The sequence below is a fragment of the Dipteris shenzhenensis genome, chromosome 21, assembly GCF_047967505.1.
Source record: "Dipteris shenzhenensis isolate YYH24624 ecotype China chromosome 21, Dip_SZ_1.0, whole genome shotgun sequence".
Lineage (NCBI taxonomy): Eukaryota > Viridiplantae > Streptophyta > Polypodiopsida > Gleicheniales > Dipteridaceae > Dipteris > Dipteris shenzhenensis.
In genome coordinates, this window is record NC_141616.1 from 25,019,983 (window position 1) to 25,042,504 (window position 22,522).

The following is a 22,522-nucleotide window of genomic DNA, read 5'->3' on the forward strand; positions in this document are numbered from 1 at the left end:
AATTTTGTTTTCCCTTCCCTGATCAAGGGTTGCTTGGCAAGCACATGTCACTGGTGGCTGAATTCAATTCTTGAGCTCCCTGATTATCCACACATAGGAGGCAAGGCGTGCACCATACTATTCCACCTAAAAAAATATTAGAGTTATATACACAAATATAAATAAAGTGTGCACATGAAATAACATGTATATTTGTACTTTATACACACTTCCTGCCATGCATGAGAAATGAATGCACAAAAGAGCTCTTGATGAATTTGAAGTTGTCCCTTTACACTTCTTGATAATGGGCATTGCAAATTTGTACTAGTGAGAAATTTTCATACAGATAAAGCTCCAATGAATTCCTGGCAACGATTCACCTAATGAATGCTTCCCATTTGTATATAAGACTATGCACATGCAGGTTTATATATGGTTACTGACCCTGTTCTAAATTTAGCATGACCAATTGATAGTTCCGACCAGACCATTTGGCAATCTAAACATATAAATTTACAATTAGTACCCTTCAAAGATTCTAGAAAACTCCGATACATTTTCAATATATATCATTTTTTATTTACTGCAATTGGCACATGAGCAGTGAAGTCAACAAAACATGTATGCGATAAATCATTTGAACCAAGGTTACATAGACACCAAAATTAAGGGCTTCATAGAAGCACACATGGATAAGAGCACACAGACATATACACAAAATTTCTCACATGCAAATTACAATGTTCATGGAAGATGGATTTCCTTTTTCCTTTTAAAAGTAAATATCTTGCCCTTATAAACATAACTTTTTTATAGATGGAACGCATCATAGCATGCAAATGCTTACTTTATCGTATTTCCTATCTTTTTGAACTCCACACCGGGGCCGCAGAGGGAAATAGCTCTTTCCAAACATTCCCGTGTCACCTACAATACAGTATTGTGATATCAAGATCACAGAAATGCATGGATCGCAAAAGAATTTGTCAAAGAGATGCAAAAAGCCAATGCGTTGTTTACCAATGTGTAGGCAGTATGCTTGGAGCCATTAATTATTGGCCATTTCATCAATGCTCTTATCGGTTGGGTTACAAATAGCAACAACCACAACTAGAAAGTGACATCTATTATTGCAACCATATTCATAATTTCGGACCTCCAGCAGGGAATATCGTGTTGCAGTCATGTGATTTTAAAATCCTTGGGGCAATTTGAACTCTTAGATTTTTTGCAGCAGTTCAGGCATTAGTTGAGGTCAAATTTTGTACATTTTACCTGATTTTAGGTAAAACAATGTATGGCATCTTCTATATTTCTGAGGGCAGTGAAATTTTGAAAGTATTCACATGTTACAGTAGTTTTCAAACAAACTGCCATCTATCATTCTAATCATGCGTATTCTCTAGGACCCCAAGAGTGGCAAAAACCCTGTTTCTAGATGTGATGTTAAAATCTTCAGGGCAGTTTGAAATAGTTCTCTCTGCTTCAAATTTCCTTGCATGTCCAAGGTGCCGATTGCCTCTTCTTGTATAGCGATGGCATTTTATCTCAAGTTGTTCATGCCCATCATTGCTTGCAGCTTGTATGATGTGCTCCTGTAACAAAGGGAGTTTGTTAGTAGCTTTTAAGTTGGCTTTGTGTTTTGTTCTAAGAACTCTAGGCTGCTGGAATAATGCCACGTGGCAATCTGTGGGTACCATCCCATAAATAAAGATGTAAAACAGCCTGACCTAATCCTATAAAAGGAATGGCTCTCTCATTTGTACTCAGCTTCTAATGCAAATTGGATTCTCACAAGGAGGAGCTCTAGCTCTAGCTGAATCTAAAATAGAATTGACCTGTTTTCTGTCCCTGTGCAGCCCCTCACAGGTTCCTATGTAAGTCCATCCCGACTTACTCATCTACCTCATTTCTAGAGCTAATTTTATGTTCATTCCCAGGTACTTTCTGTACACTCTAGCAATGCAATTCCTATTCTATTATACATGATGTAATCCTAGCCTAATTTCTATTCTAAGATAAACATTACACCTCTAGGCATGCTAGGCTAGCCTAAGATTCTCTTTTCAAGCTGTAGATAGGAGCAGTCTTGTTCCAGTGGCATCAGCGCAAACACTTGAATGTTGAAGTTGTGGATGATTACATGGATGAGGCCAGGGATTCAGAAGGTAAGGCGTCTGTTGAGGATGATGAAGTGTATTGAGACACTCAACCAGTCTCGTACAGCATCATACCAGAGGCTATGATGGGCTGTAAAGGTGCTCAGACTCTCCGTTTGAAGAGATTTATTCAAGCAAGCCTGTCCACATTTTAATTGATAGTGGCAGCACTCATAATTTCATCAACTCCAAGTCCATTAAGGCAGTGAGGTCGCATCCTACTAATTTGGATCAAGGTTGAAGTGGCTAATGGTGAGCGCTCCATCAGCAAGCAATGTTGCCAGGCCACTCAAATTAAACTTTCTGAAGACTACTGCTTTATGGGTGATCTACTTGTTTTAGATATGGGACCTATTGATGTTGTATTGGGGGCTGTGAATGGCTCAGGTCCCTAGGAGAGCTCTCTATGGACTGGAACAAGGTGTGTATGATGTTTCTGCATGATGGAAAACAGATCACACTTATGGGCTCCTAAGGTGACAGTCATGTCTTCTAGAAAACTAGCCAGGGACCTCAAAAGGGTTTGTGGACTCCATACTGTACACTTAACTAACAGAGGACAGCAATGGACTGAGGGTGGAAGACAAGGATATGCAGAAGTTGCTACAGAAGCTTTCAGATGTTTTTGCTGATCTTCCTCATCACTTACCTCCCAAAAGAGATGTGGATCATGCAATTATCCTTAAACCAGTAAATAAACCACCTTATAGCGCTCTCAAGGGTTGAAAGGGAGGAGGTAGCCAAGCAAGTCCGGGAGCTTTTGGACAAGGATTTCATTGCACTTAACCAGTCAACTTTTGCGTCCCCAACTGAGGTTAGCGCTTAAAAACCTTAATAAAAGGAAAAAGTGCACCTAGCCCCTTAATTACATGACATTGATCACTGCCTTAAGAAAGGTAAATACTTCTAACACCCCCCCTGCAGCAGCGACAATGTCACAATGTACAAGGTAAGCATCAATCACCAAACGGATATAAATTCAAAGCTTTGCCAAAAGCCTTAACCTTTGAACAAGGTTATGCTTTGTTGAAAACATCAGCCACATTCTACTGTGTAAGGCAGAACACCAAACTGATATCCCGTGCATGTAGCCGCTCCCTGACATAATAATAATGAATTTTAATGTGTTTCGTACGAGCATGAAACATAGGATTTTGTGTCACGGCAATGGCACACTAACTGTCAGTGAGAATTGGAGTAGGCTTAGTGAGAATTGGCATAGGCTCCTCCTATCATGCACGAAGATCTGCCAACAAACATCTCTACCAAATACACTCGACGTGGTTGTTAAGGCTGCCCTATACTCAGCCTAACAGGATGAGGTAGCCACCGTAGACAATTTCTTGCTTAACCAAGAAAAAAAGAATTAGTGTCCAAGATTGAAACAAAATGGGAAAGTCCTATTAATTAGTTTTGGAGAAAGGAAGAGGGGAAAGCCATATACCTAGATGAATCCACGAACATTCCCAATTTCATCCTCTAAAAACACAACATAGTGCAGTTTCAATCTCACCAGAGTCACTCACAAGATTGAAAACCATAAACTCCATCACGCATAGAGGGGGAGGGCATTAAAGAAGGAGGGACATGAGATTCGGGAGGGGGGGGGGGGGGGGGAGGGACCACTCATTAAAGAGGAAAGGACATCTCGAAGGGGGATAAGGGAGCATTTATAATACTATTATAAGAGAATGGGGATATAATATACTTTGTAGCTTAGTGGTAGGACTCACGCATGGGAATAAGAAGGTTTTGGGTTCAAATCTTTTCTTGAACATTTGGGGAAGCCCCCCTTGAACATAGTCTATGCATAAAATAAATTAAGCCAGAAACATAGCTTAATAAATACATAAATAAATTAACCCATGGATAAGCATAGCTTAATTAAGCCTCCATGCGCCAAAACTAATTAATTAATTGGGCTGGAATATATAGAGTGAATAGAAGAGTGAATAGGATGAATGAGCACAAGTAAGTGCATAAGTAGAGTTAGTAGGAGAGTGAATATGATGAATAAGCACAAGTATGATGAATATGAATCGTTGTAAGCATGTAAATGAAAGTTAACCCCCTGGAAAGAGTAAACCAGGGGATCGGGGGCCATGGAAATATTGGAACACACGCTTCACAGGCTGCCAATGAGAAGTCTTAGGATTGTGCATTGTTATGCTCAGCTGCGACACTGCATACTGAATATCTGGCCGCGAAATACACTAGGTAAATGAGGCATCCCACAGCCTGGCTCTAAACAGTGGCATCGAATGGTTCGCTAGCATCATGAATGGACCATGGCTCCATAAGAGTGGAAATGGGCTCACAATTCTGAAATTTGAACCGTTTCAACAGTTTTCCAATATAATTGGAATGCAATAACCTAATGACTCTATCATCCTGCACAAAATGAATGCCCAAATAATAATGAAGCACCCCCAAATCGGACATATCAAAAGTCTGCTGCAATTCAGCCTTGAAATCAGCAATTTTTCAGGCATTTGTCCTAGTGAGCAGCATGTCATCGAGATAAAGGACAATAACAAGCACATCAAATCCCTCCCTTCTTTCCCAACACATAGGGGTGCTCTCACATCAACTATGCTACATTCCCTTGCTTGTCATAAGATCTTGTTTCAAGCCATACAAGGCTTTCTTCAATTTGCATACCGTGCCCTCCATGCCAAGCACTTCAAAAAAATTGGGCTGCATAAAATAAACTTCCTCCTGAAGATCCCTATTCAAAAATGCAGTTTTTGAGCAAGCTCAACTGTGGGAGTACATCATGTCATGCATGAAAGAAAAAACAGCTCAAAAAGAGCTAACAAGAATCCAAGGTGGACGCTGAAAATGCCACCTCAACCCTGAAGCAGACTCAGAGAAGAACGGAGATCCTCTCCAAACTCTGAAAAAAATCTCCCTCCTGGCTGTAACTGCTCTAGAGGATCCCTGCATGCTCACCCAAATGGCCATCAACGTGTGTATAGTATCAGTCCATATACTGGCCATAGACTGGGAAGGGTGAATCTGTGAACCCTCCATCGCCTCCGTACATCTGGCCCTCCAAATATACCAAGCTGCAATGCTAGCCAGAATCTCCAAAAAATGCAGTTTTAATGTCCAGCTAATGGATATTCCATCCATGAAATGCAGCCACAGCAACCACACCCCTAACAGTGGTCATACGGGATGTAGGGGCAAAGGTCTCATCATAATCGATGCCTTTCTTCTGTGCATAGCCCTTTGCAACAAGACTATCAACCATTGTATAATCCTGCTGCAAATTCTGATTTTCATGGGCATATCTACTGCAGCATCCAAAGAAATGGTCAGAAGCCCGTCAAAACGTCAGATGAACCCTGATTTCTGTTCCAAACAGCTAGGGGCAGATCTGCATTTTTGGCAAAAACAACATCCCGACTAGTAAAGACCTTCCTAGTCATGGGATTGTAATGTCTCTAACCCTTGCTTTCAGCATTATAGCCGTTAAAAATGTACTTTTCTGCCTTATCATTAAGCTTGCCATGCAATTCTTGAGGCACATCTGTAGCATTGAAGATAATAACCTTGGTTTTACCCAAGTTGACATTCATGTCTCTGCTCTCACAATAGGCCTGCAAAGCTGTCATATGCATCTATACTCCCTCTGAGTGTCTAAAGCCAGCATGGCAAACCTTGCCAACCTGTTTCACCCCAATAGGAGCTCAGCTCATCTGACAAACCTTGTGTGGTAGAGCCTCTGCTTGTAACTCCCATACAAAGCCATGACTGCCTATGCTGACAAGACTCCTCTATGAAGGCTCCGAGGGTGAAGATGTTAACCAATGTCAATCAATCTCGCCTTAAGCCTACCTAGCCAGTCCCTCACATGCCCGCACTCATCATACTCACTTAAAATGTTAACCAATGTCAATCAATCTCGCCTTAAGCCTACCTAGCCAGTCCCTCACATGCCTGCACTCATCATACTCACTTATGTTTATCTCAAGAGCTGACCCATAAAGCTTGTCCATTAAATGACGGACCATGATAGTCCAATAGTTGCCTACATCCATAGGATCACCTGGCTTGTGAGTGGCTATGATGGTATTGGTAGTCCAAGAGGTTGAAAATCCTTTGCAAAAGACCTCATTAAATAGCCTGATTAGGATTGGAACAAGTACTCCCACCATGGCTTAGTAGTTCTACTTGGAGGCCCTCACGATCCTTGGCTTTTGCCATCCTATAACTTCTTGATGGCTTTTGCCATCCCATAACTTCTAAACCAGACATGGGTTGGTCGAGAATGTTGTAGACTGTGGTAAGCTTTCCAAGAGCTCTTGTGAGTTCTTATTCATGGCAAGCAAGAAACTATCATTCCTTGATTACACTAAACATTAATACTCTCTTCCAATCTGTTCCTGGTCAAGATGTCATTGTTCGGTCTCGAAGTGCATGCGTTACCTAGGCAATTTGCACTCCTCATCAAAACAAGTATTTTCAGGTATTAGATCCTTCTTTTTTTTTTCAGAAAAAGGAAGCTTCTATTAATGCTTGAAAAACACCGTACAACTCAGATGCTAAAAGGGAGCTAAGGAAGGCAAGTACAAGAGAAACAACTGGCTATCAAAAAATAACCAGCCAGTTTCCTAGAGAACCAAGCAGACTGTCTAGGGAATTTCAAGAGCAGGGGCTAACAACCAAGGTGATGGTTTACAGCCAACGGATATCCCCCACCGCGGAAAGGCACCTACAGGCCATGCCTTGCAAAACCCGCTCCTGTCCTTCGACAATCGCTGGCCATCTTGTCAAATGGTCCGCAATGTCCTGCCAAATGTCAACAAGGCTAGCAGATGGAGTAATCAGTTGACCTCGCATCACATGACTACACCGCACAACCCATATGTTCCGAGCAGTGATGCTGGATACCGTCCCCCAAACACTGCCCTCTGGTAAGGTCAAGCATACACAGAAAGGCGGTGATGCGTCACCAGTCTCTATACAGAAGACCTATGGGCCATGGACCTTGTACGCTAGCGAGACCGAGAACACATGACCTCCCTCCGTGAACCATGCGCCCATCGCCCTAAGCTGTATCTGTTGCATGTGGGCCACAATCCTAAAGGCCGAAAGCCAAATCTTCTCAGCTGCACGACATCCCATAGCCAATGGGGTATCCTCTCCAGAAGTCCATATGTGCAGCAAAAGCATCTACCATCTACACGCATATGCTCTAGCCAAGGGCCGATAGGCAGAGGATCAGGCCGGTTTCAAGCGAGACCATGGGACTATGGATCAACATACTCACACTCAGGAGTGTCATTGAGGAGGCCAGATCACGGAAGGAGAGGGTATACTGTTGCTTTGTGGATTTCCGCAAAGCCTTTGACACGGTACCTCGAGCTCGTCTTATCACACGCCTACAAACACTAAGATTTAATCAGGAGATCATCTGGGCAGTCATGGCACTGTATGAGAGTCTCAGGCCGAGTTTGTACAGGCGTAGGTTGGACAGATGAGATCCTGAGTACCATAGGGGTCAAACAGGGTTGTCCCTCATCACCGACCCTGTTTGGCCTCTACATCGATGAGCTTGAGACTTTCATGGGGACGTTCGGAGGGACCGGTTGCTCACTTGCCAGGATCATCATCAGGATTCTTCTTTATGCAGATGACGTGCACTCTTGTCGTCCACACCCGAGGGGCTCCAACGACACCTAGATGCACTGCAGGCTTTTTGTTTATCCCATGATTTGGAGTTCAACCTTGGCAAGACCAAGGTCATGATCTTTAACACCTCTCGAGCAAACATGCAACGGAAACAGTCTACTTTTACTTTGGGTGGGTCACCAATTGAGATCGTATCCTCATACACTTACTTGGGGGTCATCTTCTCCGGCCTGATCTTCACGATGAGACCAACGATGCAGGCCAGACTGAGCAGGGGATACGCCTCACTGGCTCGGCTAGAGAGACAATGCTTTCACTCCCACTTCGAGGACCCTTGGACCAAGGCTCTTCTCTTCAACTCCTTGGTCCGACCAGCCGGTATGTATGGCAGCCCTTGTTGGGGGCCTGACATGTCAGAGATAGAGTGGACACGGGTGGAGCGCTTGCAGATCCTCATGCTCTCACCTATGATCCGGGGGAAACCGTCTGTACCACATCACATCATTCAGGCTGAGTTTGGTGCTTCTCCACTCCAACTAGATGCAACCTTTCAGAACATCACATATCTACACCGGGTTAGATCATATGGGGACTGCACATCAAGGAGACAGAGCTTACCATGGTTGGCTCTCGATTCCTCCATGAGGTTGGTAGCAGAGGGAGACGAGCGATGCCGGTATGCACGAACTCACAGATGGTTTGTGAGACTAGGATTCCACATCGATAGGATACCTCCTTTTCAGTACAGTTTAGATGCCCCTCCAATTCTCCTACCCACCATCCCGATTGGGCCACATACCAACCAGGTCATTCGAGAGGATCTCCTGCAGCTACATACCTTTAGGACCTGGTTGGAGCAGAGGGAGCTTCCAGTGAAGCTCAGTTTCTACAGAGATTACTCTTTTCGCATTTCGGAGGAGGAATTCATCACACCACCGAGGTACACTAAGCTTCATATGCCTCACTCACTACGGATCTCCATCGATCAGTTTCAGGTATCATCACACCGCCTCCACATAGAGAGCGGCAGAGCAGAGGAGATTCCTAGGGAGCATCGCTTATGCATATTGTGCAACTGTCAAGAGGTTGAGTCGGAGGAGCATTTTATTTTCAGGTGTCTAGTGTACTATAAGATCCGAGGTCGCTACCACTACCTCTTCAGAGACGACTCCGAGCTCCTTTCCAGATTCCTCGCCTACCCAGATCAGAGATGCCTCATGGCCTTCATTCACGAGGGAATCCGACATAGAGAGTACTTACTCAAGCGACGGGGCTTGGCCATATCATCAGACCCCTCTCAAAGCAGGATCACAGAGTTCTTCCCATCGAGTGACATTGATCGCCCAATCTCTAGCCGCCGACGTGACAGAGACCCCGACCCGATGATCGCAGCACGACACACGAGACATCGAGGGGACACACAGATCACTCTAGGGGACCTCCCGTCATTGTTTAGACCCGGGATACGTCCCACGGGAGTCACGACGGCTCTAGTCTTGCGTCGAGCATCATCCAAGAGACCGAGATGCACGGCACCCCTTGACGGGCACCAGCATCCCATCACCGACTATGCACCAGCCAGGGGGACATGACATACGGAGGATTCCACCCCGCTCCAGTCCTTTTCTTTTCATTGTTACATCCAAATGTATTTGATTATGTATGATAAGACTTAGGATTCAGCACGGGTGATGATGCTCGTTTCAATAGCTCCACCCTTAGTGTGATTTGTATCAGGTTTTCTTTCAGTCTCATAGACCCATCAGTCTTCCAAAGACTCTAATAAAATTCCTTTCTTTCTTTCTTTTTCATGGGCCAATAACCAAAAGAAATAGAAGATCTTTGTGGTCTCATGCTAGTCCAGAGACGAGGCCAGAATTGAGAGATGACCTCTTGAGGAACCTCCTACTCGACCTAGTAGCGCTCTCTCAAGGGTGTCCAAATAGCTGCCTCCAGTTGAAGACAACGGCCGATGCGAGTTGTGTATGACCTTGCTCAAGTACCCTATTCTAGCTGGCCGAAACCAGCCCCCTTGGTCCCATTGAATATCACGAAAGGACGGCCCTCCCAAAGTCATAGACATCAAACTGCTTCCTCCGAGGCTGATAGGACTGTGTCCAAATCAATGTGCCATCCCTTGCCTAAGTGGCCCACTAGCCTGATCCGCTACCACTCCAAACCATCCAGGGCAGCCTCATCTAGACCTTCCCTACCTATCTCAACTTGCAATAGGCCTCCAGGATCCACTTGTAAAACCTGTTATGAAAGGAAACAAGGGTCGCCCTAAAAAACATATTAGACCCTTCCAATGGAGAAAGAAAGAAAGAAAGAAAGAAAGACTATTAAAGTCTTCGGAAGACCAAAAAGGGTCTATGAGACTAAAAGAAGCAGATTCAATGAACTGATGGGTGGAGCCATTACATGAGCATCAACACCCAAGATGCATACAAAATCAAGAATCCAAAACCCTGCCCATAACGGTGTCTGTACATATAAGGGGAAAGAGTCTCTCAGTGAAAGTTGACGCGAGTGTCAATACTAGGAGGGAGCGTGGCGTCGATGTGTGAGGATGCTGTAGAAGCAAAATTCTTTTAATAGGGCATCAAATCCCGACCTCATCTATGTCAACATCTAGTAACAAGATAGAATCATCATTGAAATCCAAAAGTGATGCCTAGCGTGTACATGTTCTCGCGTTGAAGTCGCCAACAAGGAGAACTTCTTTGTGGCTTGAGAAATCCATGATGTCCAAGAAGAGGTGTAGGTCCCTAGCAAAATGTGAGGTCTCGGGGGGAAGTAGCAAACTACAATAAAAGGGTCTTGACTGGGAGGTCGTCAGATCCGAAACCATAGGAACCTGGCATGTGGGTCTCGCCTCTTGATAGAGATCATCCCAACCAGAGATGATCGGTATAGCACTCCCACCCTCCCGATCCACAGACTCCTCCCGCGTCTCATCCCGAAATCTTGTCTCTATGTATATCCACTGACTATGGGCAAAGGATGCTATGGGCTTGTTGGGAAACTGAAAGGAAAGAGTAGAGTGGACACAAATTCAGAATACTTGCATTATAGAATGAAGAAGAGTGAGGTCCTTATGTAGGCACCTCTTACATGCTCACTGACATCACTGATGACTTCAGAGCTCCACAATCATCTCCTCAATCTGCTCCTAGATTCTCTCAATCATCCTATGTGGCTTTCCACCACCTAACTGTGCCTCTAGCACTCACATAGAAACCAAGGTGTGCCTGAGGCATACACCTTGAGATATCCCAACAAACCCCCCCTCAAGGGAATGCCTCAGGCTATGTCAAGGATACAGCTAGCACAAGGTGTCTCATGCCATCTCATGGTGGTCATGGATCTATCAATGGCTAGGATCTCAAGCTAGCAAGGGTTCCCATGGGTGTAAGGTAAACAAAAAGGGATACAAAAAGACCTTCCAATGGTTATCTCCCCTGCATGTACATGCACACAATGTCTGCAGGAGGTACCATGGAGTAAAACACATACACATGGCCTACATCATAAGGTGACCAGAGGTGTTTATAAGACACACAAATAACACAATAGTTTATTTCATTCATTTCGGAGGACTATCCAGGCTGAGTACCTTGACTCAACATAAAAAGAGAGATCTGGAGCATACATAGAGATGATTTAAAAAGCATAATCTTCAAAGGATACCTCATCTTGTGGAGGCACATCAACTGAAAGTAGATTGGCATTTTCTGTCTTTGAAGTTGCTTCCTTTTTGGCAACCATTATCTTGGCAATCTTCAACAAGGAAGCCATGTTGGCATTTTCTTCCTTTGTAGCATAATAAGACATTGCCTTATGTTTAGGCTTTTCACATATTTTGCATAAGCAAGCCATGAGAGGGTCTAACCCAAGTATTGGGCAGTGTCTTCTCTCTTACAGGGCTTAGAATAACAACTGAAGTGCTTCAAAATATAAGCATTTAATGTAGCAAAGTCTTGTGACCAAATTTCAATAAATGATGCTTTTTCTTATATGCTTCACAGAGGTGGCTAAAATGAAAGCTTTCCAATCAAAACCAGGTATAGCAACTCAAAGCAAAGCTGAAGCCACAGTTGTACTGATGTTATTGAAAACTTCAAAAACTCAAAAATGCTAGAGTAGCATCTTATGTAGCATCACTTTCAAAAACTTGTCAAAACTGTCAAAATCAAAAGACTGAACTTGGAGGGCTTGTATCTCACTCTTCATAGCAAAGAAAAAGGGGGTTTCTGAGGCAAAAGAAAGCTTATATACCACAGAAGGTCCACTGAGGAGAAGGGGCGCAAAATCACCTCAGGGCGCCATAGCTTGTCTCTCCATTTTCGACTGGTTTTTCTCTGTTTTCAGCTTAAATATGCAGCCATTGCTGCTCAGATTTCAGCACAGGATAGCTCTAGGTATGGACAAGCTCCCTCTGAAAGGAATTAGAGACGCATGGAGCATGCTGAGAGAAAACGCAGAAAGAAAGATCGACGAACTGCGTGAAATGGCGACGAAACGAGGCAGAGATTCTTCAATTCCTTGCAGCCAGGGGTTTGCCCCTTCGAGGTGGATCTCCAGCAAGAAGGGTGTGGAGAATGGTAGAGAACCGGAGGAGAACAGGCTTAAGCAAATTTTGGGAAGAAGAGGAAGAGATGGTGAAGAAGAAGATGGAGAAGAAGATGATGATGTGGCAGAAATGGATCAAGGGGGATCAAATGGCTCTGATACCATGTTGGGAAACTGAAAGGAAAGAGTAGAGTGGACACAAATTCAGAATACTTGCATTATAGAATGAAGAAGAGTGAGGTCCTTATGTAGGCACCTCTTACATGCTCACTGACATCACTGATGACTTCAGAGCTCCACAATCATCTCCTCAATCTGCTCCTAGATTCTCTCAATCATCCTATGTGGCTTTCCACCACCTAACTGTGCCTCTAGCACTCACACATAGAAACCAAGGTGTGCCTGAGGCATACACCTTGAGATATCCCAACAGGGCTATAGTGTGTCTGTGTATAAAAGGCTATGTCCCGACCTGTCTATGATTCCAAGAAATTCCTTGGATCTAACCATAAAGTACCATTGCAGTCCAAACACTACGAGTCAAGGTCTCGGTGCTCTGAATCTCATAGACCCCACCCCCTAAATGTCAAAAGCTGTCCCTCTCGGACTAATGCCTATTTTTCCTCCTTGCAGGCCACATCTCGCTGCTGTAGGAGGGTATGCCTCTCCTTTAGCTGAAGGGGTGTAAGATCCCCATCTAGGAGGATCTCAAGATGATCACGTAAAACTGACGTCTACGAAGTGCCGTGAGGCGTGCCTGGGCATCTCTAAAGAGGATGATGAGAGGCTGCTCGCGTTTGGGGTCCCTCCCAATACGCCAGTCCCCATCGATCCCGTGTACTTGAACCCCAAGGGTGGAAGTCACGAAGTCAATCGTGTCATCTATGGGGGCGGTAACTGTGCGAGGTATCCCACGTACTCTGACATTGAGAGCCTTACTGCTCCTCTGCTGCTGCTCCAAAATGGTGGCTGAAACGATCGCCTCCGCAGGTTCCCGTTTCGCGACATCCACCACCTGGAGGTCTCTACAATGGTTGATTGCATGGTGGCTATCTGTTCCTCAACAACCTCTACTGTGGGCCCACTGTGTGTAGCTGTCACTGGGCTGCCATCTCCTGGCTCAGACTGTGGATAAGACAATCCTTCTCTGCCTATTGTGTGCGAAGGCCGTGTATCCCCAAGCGAACATGGTCCCAGGAATCTGACAAGATCGTGTGACCATAGAGTGTGTAAGAGTGGGATGTGAAGTTCTTGATCAACATTTACAAAAACAGAAATAACTCTAAGAAATAGATTGACATTAAGAAGGATGTGGTAATGTTCAAGAACTTCCTTTTGCTCTTCCTGCTGCAATTTCTAAATTACGTAAATGTATGCTTCGCAAGATGAAAAGAGAACAATGGTTTTATCCAAGCACTATTCCATAACATCCATGCCCCAAAAAGAGAAGGCAATATACACAGCCCATCATTTATGCTTCTCAACAGAAAAAGGGTGCCAAAGGCATCAATACCTCCACTAAGTTCTTTGCATCATTATCTACAATACCACAAAAGAATGTCTTTGATGTGTCCCCATGATATCCCTGAAGCATCAGACAGCAACAATCTAATTTAGCCACATCTGTTCCTTGGGTATTTAGCCTGCTTCAGGATGGAAAATGAAATTTTGGCAATAATACTCACATCTAAATACACAGTCACATCAATATTCACAATATCCCCATCCTGCAAGTTGGACAGGTACTGTTCAGCCAACATCAAATTGAGAAGAGGAAAATAACTCAGAATGGAAAATTAGCCGCCATCTGATTGTGTTGCATCAAGAGTATTCTAAAAGGGGGGCAAAAGACATTGCAAATACAAGACTATAATTTTTCATGCTGAAATTCAACAGACTGCAAACTCATCATTAAACCAAACCAGGCATACATCCTTGCAAAGACAATCACACAAAAGATGAAGGAGACTGAAATGCCACCTCATCCATTTAGGAGGAAGGTAGAAGTTGAGTTGCCTCTCCAGTCAGAAAAAGAAGTAAGCAACAGAACAATAGGTATATGAGAACCTGCAAAGAGCACGATGCCTATACATTCCAGCTTAATTTTACGTGTTTTTAACAAAGATTAAAGTGCTCTGTCAAGATCCCAATTAAAGGTTTGCAAAAAGTAATATAAGTGCTCAGACCTGCAATGGCCGGGAGTCTGGTATACCATGGCAGATACATTCGTTCACAGAAGTACAGACGCTCTTAGGAAATCCACCATAGCCTAGAGGAGATGGATATGCCCCAGCCTCAACAATCATTTTGTGCACTGCCTTGTCAATCTCATCTGATGTCACTCCTGGCTGCCAGCCGGGGAAAAAAAACCTCTTTATTAGAACAAAAATGTTTTCATTATGCTCACAACAAACTTTCAATAACACTTGTCTTATGCAGCACGAAACTGTTCTATGATCTATCTCTTTGTTTCATCACATAATTGTCAAATTTTGCTGTTGCTCTGACACTCCACGTGGGACTGCCACAGAGCTGCTCTTCATTGGGGTTGCTCGTGGGCCTTTTTGGCCCATAAGATAGGTAGAAGAAGGCACTACGCCAAGGGGTTATATAGGCCTCTATCCCTGCCCTGGTCCACCAATCCCTGCCGAGCAAGCACATCGCCCAGTAGATGGCAGAAGAAAGCAAGGTAATGAAAGGGGAGGGGAAGATTACGGGAAGAGAGCAGATTTAGCTGAAGTCGGAGAGGAACTAAAAAGGGGAGAGAGAGAGAGAGAGAGAGAGAGAGATTGTCCACAGACGTGAAGGAGTGGCAGGAGTTACAGATAAGGTAGGAGACGAACCCATCAAAAACTGATATAGTCCCGACTCTACTATCTCCTTTTTAGGCCTGTCAACTCCCCTTTTTGCCCCTAGGGCTTCCCCTAACTAGGCCTCCTTTTCCCCTTTATTAACAGTCATCCCTCCCCATAGAATTTTGTCCTCAAAATTAAATGCTGTGATTGTCATACAAGGGTGCCAGAAAAGCCAAGTGCTGTTGATCGGCCATAGCAAAAGATGGGAGTGGTCCTGCAGAATGCTCTCTTGCCACCATGTGTTCAATCCTCCAGGGATTCCTTCCACTTGATGAGGTACTCAATATATACCTTGTTACGAGGTACTGTGTCTGTAAAACCCACAATGCACTCAGGGACATAGAGAATATGGTCTTCCTTATCCATAGGTGGTGCAACTCGGAGAGAACATGCACGTTCTGACCCATGTGTTTTCAGCAATGACATGGAACACTAACACCTGGTGGGTCTTCGAAAAAGGCAGTAGCTGCAATTGATAAGCTACCTCCTCAAGCCTGCAGATGATCCTGTAGCGGCCCAATATTGATGAGGTAGCTTAGTGTTGGTATTACCCATAAGGGAGGCATATGCATGACTTCTGCTTGGCTTGAGAATCTTGCATATTCTTTTTAGGCAATTGCAGAAAAACTCTATTTTTCCTAGTCATCTTGTGCTTGGCAATTTTTTCACAGCAATGTCTGAAATTGTGGGAGGCATGCTTACTTTGCCTCCATGCATTGCTTCAAACAGGCTCATCCCAATACATAAATACAAGGTATTAGTGTGGAAAAATTCAGCGAGTCCAAGACACATATGCCACGGCCTCGGAGTGTCGTGGCAGAATTGACTCAAGTATTCCTCCATCCAATTGTTCACCCTCTCAGACTCGCCATCAGTCTGAGGATGGTATGAGGTGCTAGGAGGTCAGTATGGTCCCTACTATCGTAAATAATTACTGCCAAAAGTGACTAATAAATTCCGCATCTCTGTCACTGACAATCTCTTTGCAAAATCCATGATGCTTGAACACATGGTCGATGAACAAGGGGGAAAAGGGGATAATGTAGTGGTACCCTAGTGAGAGTTAAAGGGAATTGTGGAAGGGACTATGTAAGTCCACACCATTTTTGTACACTTTTGGATGTGACATCTAATCTTATTCCCCTACTCTCCTCCTTCCTCCTCCAACGCCCTAAACTCTCTTCCTCTATACCCTCTGCCACCGGATGCTCATCTTTGTACTTTTTGTGATCCTAATGAGGTAGAGACAGAGGAGCACACGCTTCTCTTATGTCCTGCATATGCATACATCAGAAAAAAGTATGACCACATCTTATGTGGATCTTGTCACCTGTCAGACATACTCCACAGCACTTAACATTTGGCAGCACTCGGAACTTTCTTTGCACAGGTGCTCACCCATTGAGATCGGCTTCTTAGACCTAGTTCTACAACATAGGCACATGATTCAAGTATCGGTATACCATTACACCCACCTTGGGTACTTGTACATTTCATGATTTTGCTTTTGCTTTGTACTCTGATCAGGTCCCATATAGACCATATCTTGATCTCCAACGGACGGTAATAGACTCTCTCTCTCTCTCTCTCTCTCTCTCTCTCTCTCTCATGATGATGATGATGATGATGATGATGATGAGATTGATATATAGTCGACCACCGACATGACTATGTTGTACTTAGTAAGGACTACCATTCCGCATTTTCTGCATTTTGCATTGGTGTGGATGCTCATTTAGTAGCTCCACTACCACAGCTCGTTTGTACCAGGATTTTCACAGTCTCATAGACCCATCGGTCTTCCGAAGACTCTCTCTCTCTCTCTCTCTCTCTCTCTCTCTCTCTCTCTTTGTATTTGATTATGTATGATCAGACTTAGGATTCAGCACGAGTGATGATGCTCGTTTTAGTAGCTCCACCCTTACTGGGATTTGTATCAGGTTTTCTTTCAGTCTCATAGACCCATCGGTCTTCCGAAGACACTAGTAAAAATTCTCTTTCTTTCTCTCTCTGCCTTTTGTATCTCTACCACTATGCCAATCACAAGGAGGGGCCCCCCCACGCCCACTCGTGTACAGGTTCACTTTGATTGTGCCCTGGACCCCATCTATGTGCGCAACCTCGCGCACGGGCTTCCAGCCCTACTACTTGGAGACGATGTAGACCTTGCCCATGCCTCAAACACCCTTGCCACAATGGTCATGGATGCAGCCATCAGGTCTTTCCCCACGACTCGATCTGCACATGCCTCACCAGGGAAGATGCCAGAGAACCCTTGGTATGATGATGAGTGCAGAGAGATGAGAGCTCACCTCACACGTGAGCCAGCCCTTGGCCACTTGACATCACCAAAGGCACAACGGATCTCACAACGATTGACACGCCGTAAGCGGCGGGCCTTCCTCACCCACAGAATGGACGAGGTGATCATTTCATTTCGAGGGGAGGATCCCACCATTGGCTAGGGGCTTCTATCGGAGGGGAAGCCACCTATCCCCTTCAAAGACCCAGGTGTTTGGCACACTTATGCATGCTCTCTTTATGATGTTCCGATGCAAGCACCACCAGATAAGTCCACTATGCCCAGGCCCACCACTTGCCACTTGTTCACTGCACAGAATGTGCAGGCTGCACTCAGCCAGCTTCATAACCGGAGAGCACAAAACCATGAGGGGCTACAAACTGAGCATTTCGATCATGGACAGGAGGTTTTGGCTCTAGTCCAGCGCAAATGTTCAACCACGCCATGTCACAGCTTCCCACCCACACTAGACCACACCTTCACCCTGAGGACTATCATTGAGGCGGCGAGGTCGAGATGCCAAAAAGTCTACGCTTGTTTTGTAGACTTTCGGAAGGCCTTCGACACTGTCCCGCGATCCCACATGATCAGGAGACTACAGGATATGCAGATTCTAGAGGTTTTGATTTGGGGAGTGGTGAGCCTATATGAGTCCGTCAAAGGGAGAGTTCGTGCCCCAAGAGACCTATCAGACTGGGTTGAGAGCACAATCGGGGTAAAGAAAGGATGCCCTCTCTCACTAATTATCTTCGGGCTCTACATTGAATAGACTGCTTAGAAGGCGAGGAAGCACCACTAGCTGACTTGATGATACAGATTCTACTATACACAGATGACATAGTCCTCCTGTCATCTTCGACAGAGGGACTACAGAGACACTCAAATGCCTTAGAGGTGTTCTGCAGAGATAGAGACCTGATGGTTAACCTTCGCAAGACCAAGGTCATGATCTTCAACACCTCTCACACAGTGCTTCACCGACATAGCTTTACACACTAGAGCCAACCAGTGGAGATTGTGCAGTCCTACACATACTTGGGTGCAGTTTTCACAAGGCCAATTTTCACGATGACCCACGCAGCCAAAGCACGACTCACACGAGGGCACGGTGCTTTGGCCTGACTAGAGCGAGAGTGCTTCCAGGCGCACTTCCAAGATCCACCAACGAAGTGTTGGCTTTTCGACACTCTAGTGAGGCCGACTGCCATGTATGCGGCACCTTTTTGGGGGTGTGATCTTTCAACAAAAGAATGGAGGAGATTTGAGCAGCTACAAGTGATTATGGGCTCCAAGATGATTCGGTGTAAGCCCTCGCTCCCCCATCAAATAGTACAGGCAATGTTTACCATGACCCCTCTCTAGATTGATGCCATTTTTCAAACAGTGACATTCCTCGACAGAGTTTGGGACCTACCTCGCGAGAGACTTCCGAGACTCACACTAGAGTCTTCCATACGATTAGCAAAGAGTGGGGTCGGTACAGCATGGTATGCACGCATCACTGCACGGTTTGCCAGTCACGACATTCAGATGGACTAGCTTCCCCAGTATAGCATGGATGCACCGCCCAAGTTGATCCCACGGGATGAGATTAACCACATCATACGGTTAGATCTCCTTCAGCTCCACACATCTCACACTTGGGGGGGGGACCAAGAGTTCCCCACCAAGACCCAGCTCTACTATGACCATTTCCTGAGAGTATCGGAGGATGGGCTCATCATCAGACCTTAGTATCTCGAGGACAGAGTTGTCTCACACACGCTGAGGATTGCCATTGGACAGATGCGGGTCTAGTCCCATCAGCTGAGGATCAAGGCAGGGAGAGCTGCAGGCATACTTAAAGAGCAGCGGACTTGCAAGTTGTGCACGATGGGGGCGGTTGAGACAGAGGAGCATTTTCTGTGTCTGCCCAACCTACTATGAGATCCTAGGGCGCTACTACTGCCTTTTTCAAGAGGGGCACGGCTTTGGCCCACTCTCACGATAACTAATCCATTTCCAAGACCTGGTATGTATTGGGCTCTACCTGCGCAAAGATAGGTCACGGATTTCTATGCATTTGACTCAACTCCAGCAGGGCACTCTGGGGTAGAGGAGGAGGAGCTAGCCGAATGAGAGATGTATGGATCGATGGAGAGAGCGGACACAACACTGCTGGACGAGGGACACAGAGACCTTACACGATGCGACAGGCAACCAGAGCACACACGATCGAGGTTCGACCTATTTCAACTCTCCTCAAGGGAGATCGATCGAGGCGAGGCGTCACCCTTGACATAGCCCATCGGATCCAAACATCAAGAGCACGCCCTCCACCAACACGGGAGACAACCCGACAACAGCAAATACGTGAGCTCTTTGCATCTCATCAGAGAGCCACCATGGAGTATGGATACGTGGAGCCAGTAGCTTTGAGCAGTTGATATTTTCATGCCACCCTCATGCTATTTTCTACTTTTTTGCTATTTGGTACTAGTATAGCATTTTAGTACTCAGCAAGGGCCTTAGTGAGCCCTTTGCCCTGGCCCACAGTGGTCCGTATGAGTTACTTGATTCTGTACTTTGTCCCATAGGCCCGCGAGGCCTCCTGCGGACATTAATATCTCTTTCTTCTTTCTTTCTTTCTCTCTCTCCCCCCAACGAGAATCACACAGATAGTACAGTTAGATATCGAGATGGACCCACCTCTGCCCACCCAAGTCTTCACTCCTATCCCCTCTCCCACTCACACAATGTCTCCTCTCCCCTCCCTGATATCCATGCCTTACCAGACCATGGCTGGTTCTCTCCGCTACCCCCTACCTACATGCTATATATGCATATCCCCCACAATAGTCCATGATTCATCTAGATATCTTGCAGCACTATAGCAGCTCCTCATGGAGATGCACCACATGAGGGGTAGAGAGATCAAGGAGCGGAGACAGTTATAGAGCCTACAACCATCCTAGACAATGGTTGCTAGTCTCTGGAATAAGGTGGATGTTCTTTGTCGTCGCAACTTTGCTTCACAAAGATCCGTTCAAACTTGTATGACTCTGTCACAGGCCTTTATCCCAAAGATAAATTCTTGCAAAGTGTTTGGGATAAAGTACAAGCTGGGAATGCCCCTCTTGGTAATAAACTACTAGAGGACTCCATTTTGAATGGTCTACTTTTTCGAAGGGGTGAGTTTTGTGTACCCGGGATGAGAGATATGAGGCACCTATCATAAATGTCTGACAATTCTAGTGCCAGTCATCCGGGGTATAAACAACTTTGGATCTAGTCAAAACACAGAGCGTCATGACATTCGTATAGAATCCTCCTCTAGACCTTTGTGTCATTAGAAACGCAGACCGTTCCATTTCGGAATAACAAGCCACCACCATCTAAGCAGATGATATGACCCCTGAGTCCTGGTCTATCTGTGTGAAGCTTCCTACATGGACCAGCTGCCAATACGATCGAAATGACTATCAGTAATCTCAAGGAAATCATAAAGATCTGCCCCTATATCTCGATAAAACTCAAAGAGTTTGTCTCACCAATGCAACTCAAAGCATTGGCAATCTTATACAAACTACCCTCCGGATACCTAATTTCCATATCAAAGTCTTGCATATACAATTTGCCATTGGCCTTACAAACCTCCAAGAAAACTACAGATCAAACACAAACAAAACAGAAAGCTCATAAGTGAAAAGGAAAGGCACTGACCTTGACCAATATCCCAGCATTCTTCAAAACGTCAGCAGCAAGATGACCAGCAGCTCTCATGCACGCTATCCCAGCACTATCATGTATCTGAGGTTCGTTTGAGAACTCAGAAAGCTTGCCAGAGCTGGCATACGGTGGCCTTGGGATATGGCTAGGTACGAAAAGTGTCGGTGACACTTTTCCAGCCCTTAATAGGGATCGCTTTCGTTTCTCCTGTACCCTCTCCTGGTCTGGCAGTCTGAACCCAATAGGCAAGCATACATAACCCACGAAATGAAAAAAAGCTAGCCAATGCCCTTGCACAATAGCACTTCCCCAATGAAAACCAAAGCTTACTTCGATACAGGAAGTGAAAAGGAAAGCACCTTTTATTCACCAGTAGTTCAGGAACGCCAGACCTCTGGCGAGCAAGTACTACAAACTGTAGAGGTCTTTGTTTGATGTCTGCCATGGGGGAAGACTTTTATTTTAAAAAAATACAAATAATCATGAGACATAATGGACGTCCAATGGGCTATAGTTTTGGAGAGGGGATTAAAAATGACTTGAAAGCTGCAAAGGATGCAAAGGAGAGGAGAGGTTACCTGGAAGGAAGAGAGAGGCGGAGAAGGGAGGAAACTTTGGAAAGTGAGAGCGACAAGCATTCCCCCAGACAGAAGACGATAGGGCAGTAAGCTGGTGCAGCATTACTAGGGCAGCGAGGCGCATCGCACACAATCAATCTCACTCCTTCGACATGAACACTCCCTCGACGGATGTTGGTCGTTATGTAGGCAAGTTGGAGTAATCTAAAATCTAGCAGATCCAAAAACCTTCTAAGGCAGGATTCACTCTTTCGTCCCCGGCCAAGAGCCAAAAAGGGATATCCCCTATGGGGTCTCTCTTTGCACTTTTAATTTCAGTACAACTCAAAAATTAAAACAAGTTGAACCACGTTCAAGCGGCCTGGCGTGAAGAAGACCGGAAATAGAAATTAAGTGGCCAAGAAAAAGGGGGACCTAAATAGAAACAAGAGAGAAAGGGGGAAGACAAAGGAGCCTCAACAAATCACAAAAAAGATAGAAACATTTTAAAAATTAGTGAATTTCGCTTCTACAAAGAGTCGATGCCTCAACTTAGGCCTACCTGTGGCAGGCCAAAAACTAGGGTCCAATAAGTCGCCTAAGAGGAATGAATGAAGAGAGTTATCTATAATATGTTAATTATAAATTAACGATGAAGAAAGGATGACAGGTCTATGTTTGAAAAATACCTAACTATAAACTAAGCTAACAATAGCAGGCCCGACCAAATGGCGTATGTATTTAAGT

At 45.0% G+C, this 22,522-nt stretch overlaps 1 protein-coding gene across 2 annotated transcripts in view; it reads right to left on the reverse strand.

Annotated features, from left to right (window-relative positions):
* LOC147888677 (methionine aminopeptidase 1D, chloroplastic/mitochondrial-like) overlaps nucleotides 1-21,960 on the reverse strand; it is an 86,598-nt gene extending 64,638 nt beyond the window's left edge. Inside the window, exons 1-7 of one of the 2 annotated variants that reach the window (XM_087392303.1) lie at nucleotides 21,797-21,960; nucleotides 21,578-21,656; nucleotides 21,213-21,450; nucleotides 14,540-14,701; nucleotides 14,039-14,098; nucleotides 13,867-13,938; nucleotides 830-909 (exon numbers count right to left, since the gene is read on the reverse strand). In XM_087392303.1, coding sequence (XP_087248429.1) covers nucleotides 830-909; nucleotides 13,867-13,938; nucleotides 14,039-14,098; nucleotides 14,540-14,701; nucleotides 21,213-21,450; nucleotides 21,578-21,656; nucleotides 21,797-21,920 — 815 coding nt within the window. In that variant the 5' untranslated portion in view covers nucleotides 21,921-21,960. The remainder of the gene's footprint in view (nucleotides 1-829; nucleotides 910-13,866; nucleotides 13,939-14,038; nucleotides 14,099-14,539; nucleotides 14,702-21,212; nucleotides 21,451-21,577; nucleotides 21,657-21,796) is intronic. The other variant, XM_087392304.1, reaches the window with a different exon arrangement.
* Between the last annotated feature and the right edge of the window lie 562 nt (nucleotides 21,961-22,522).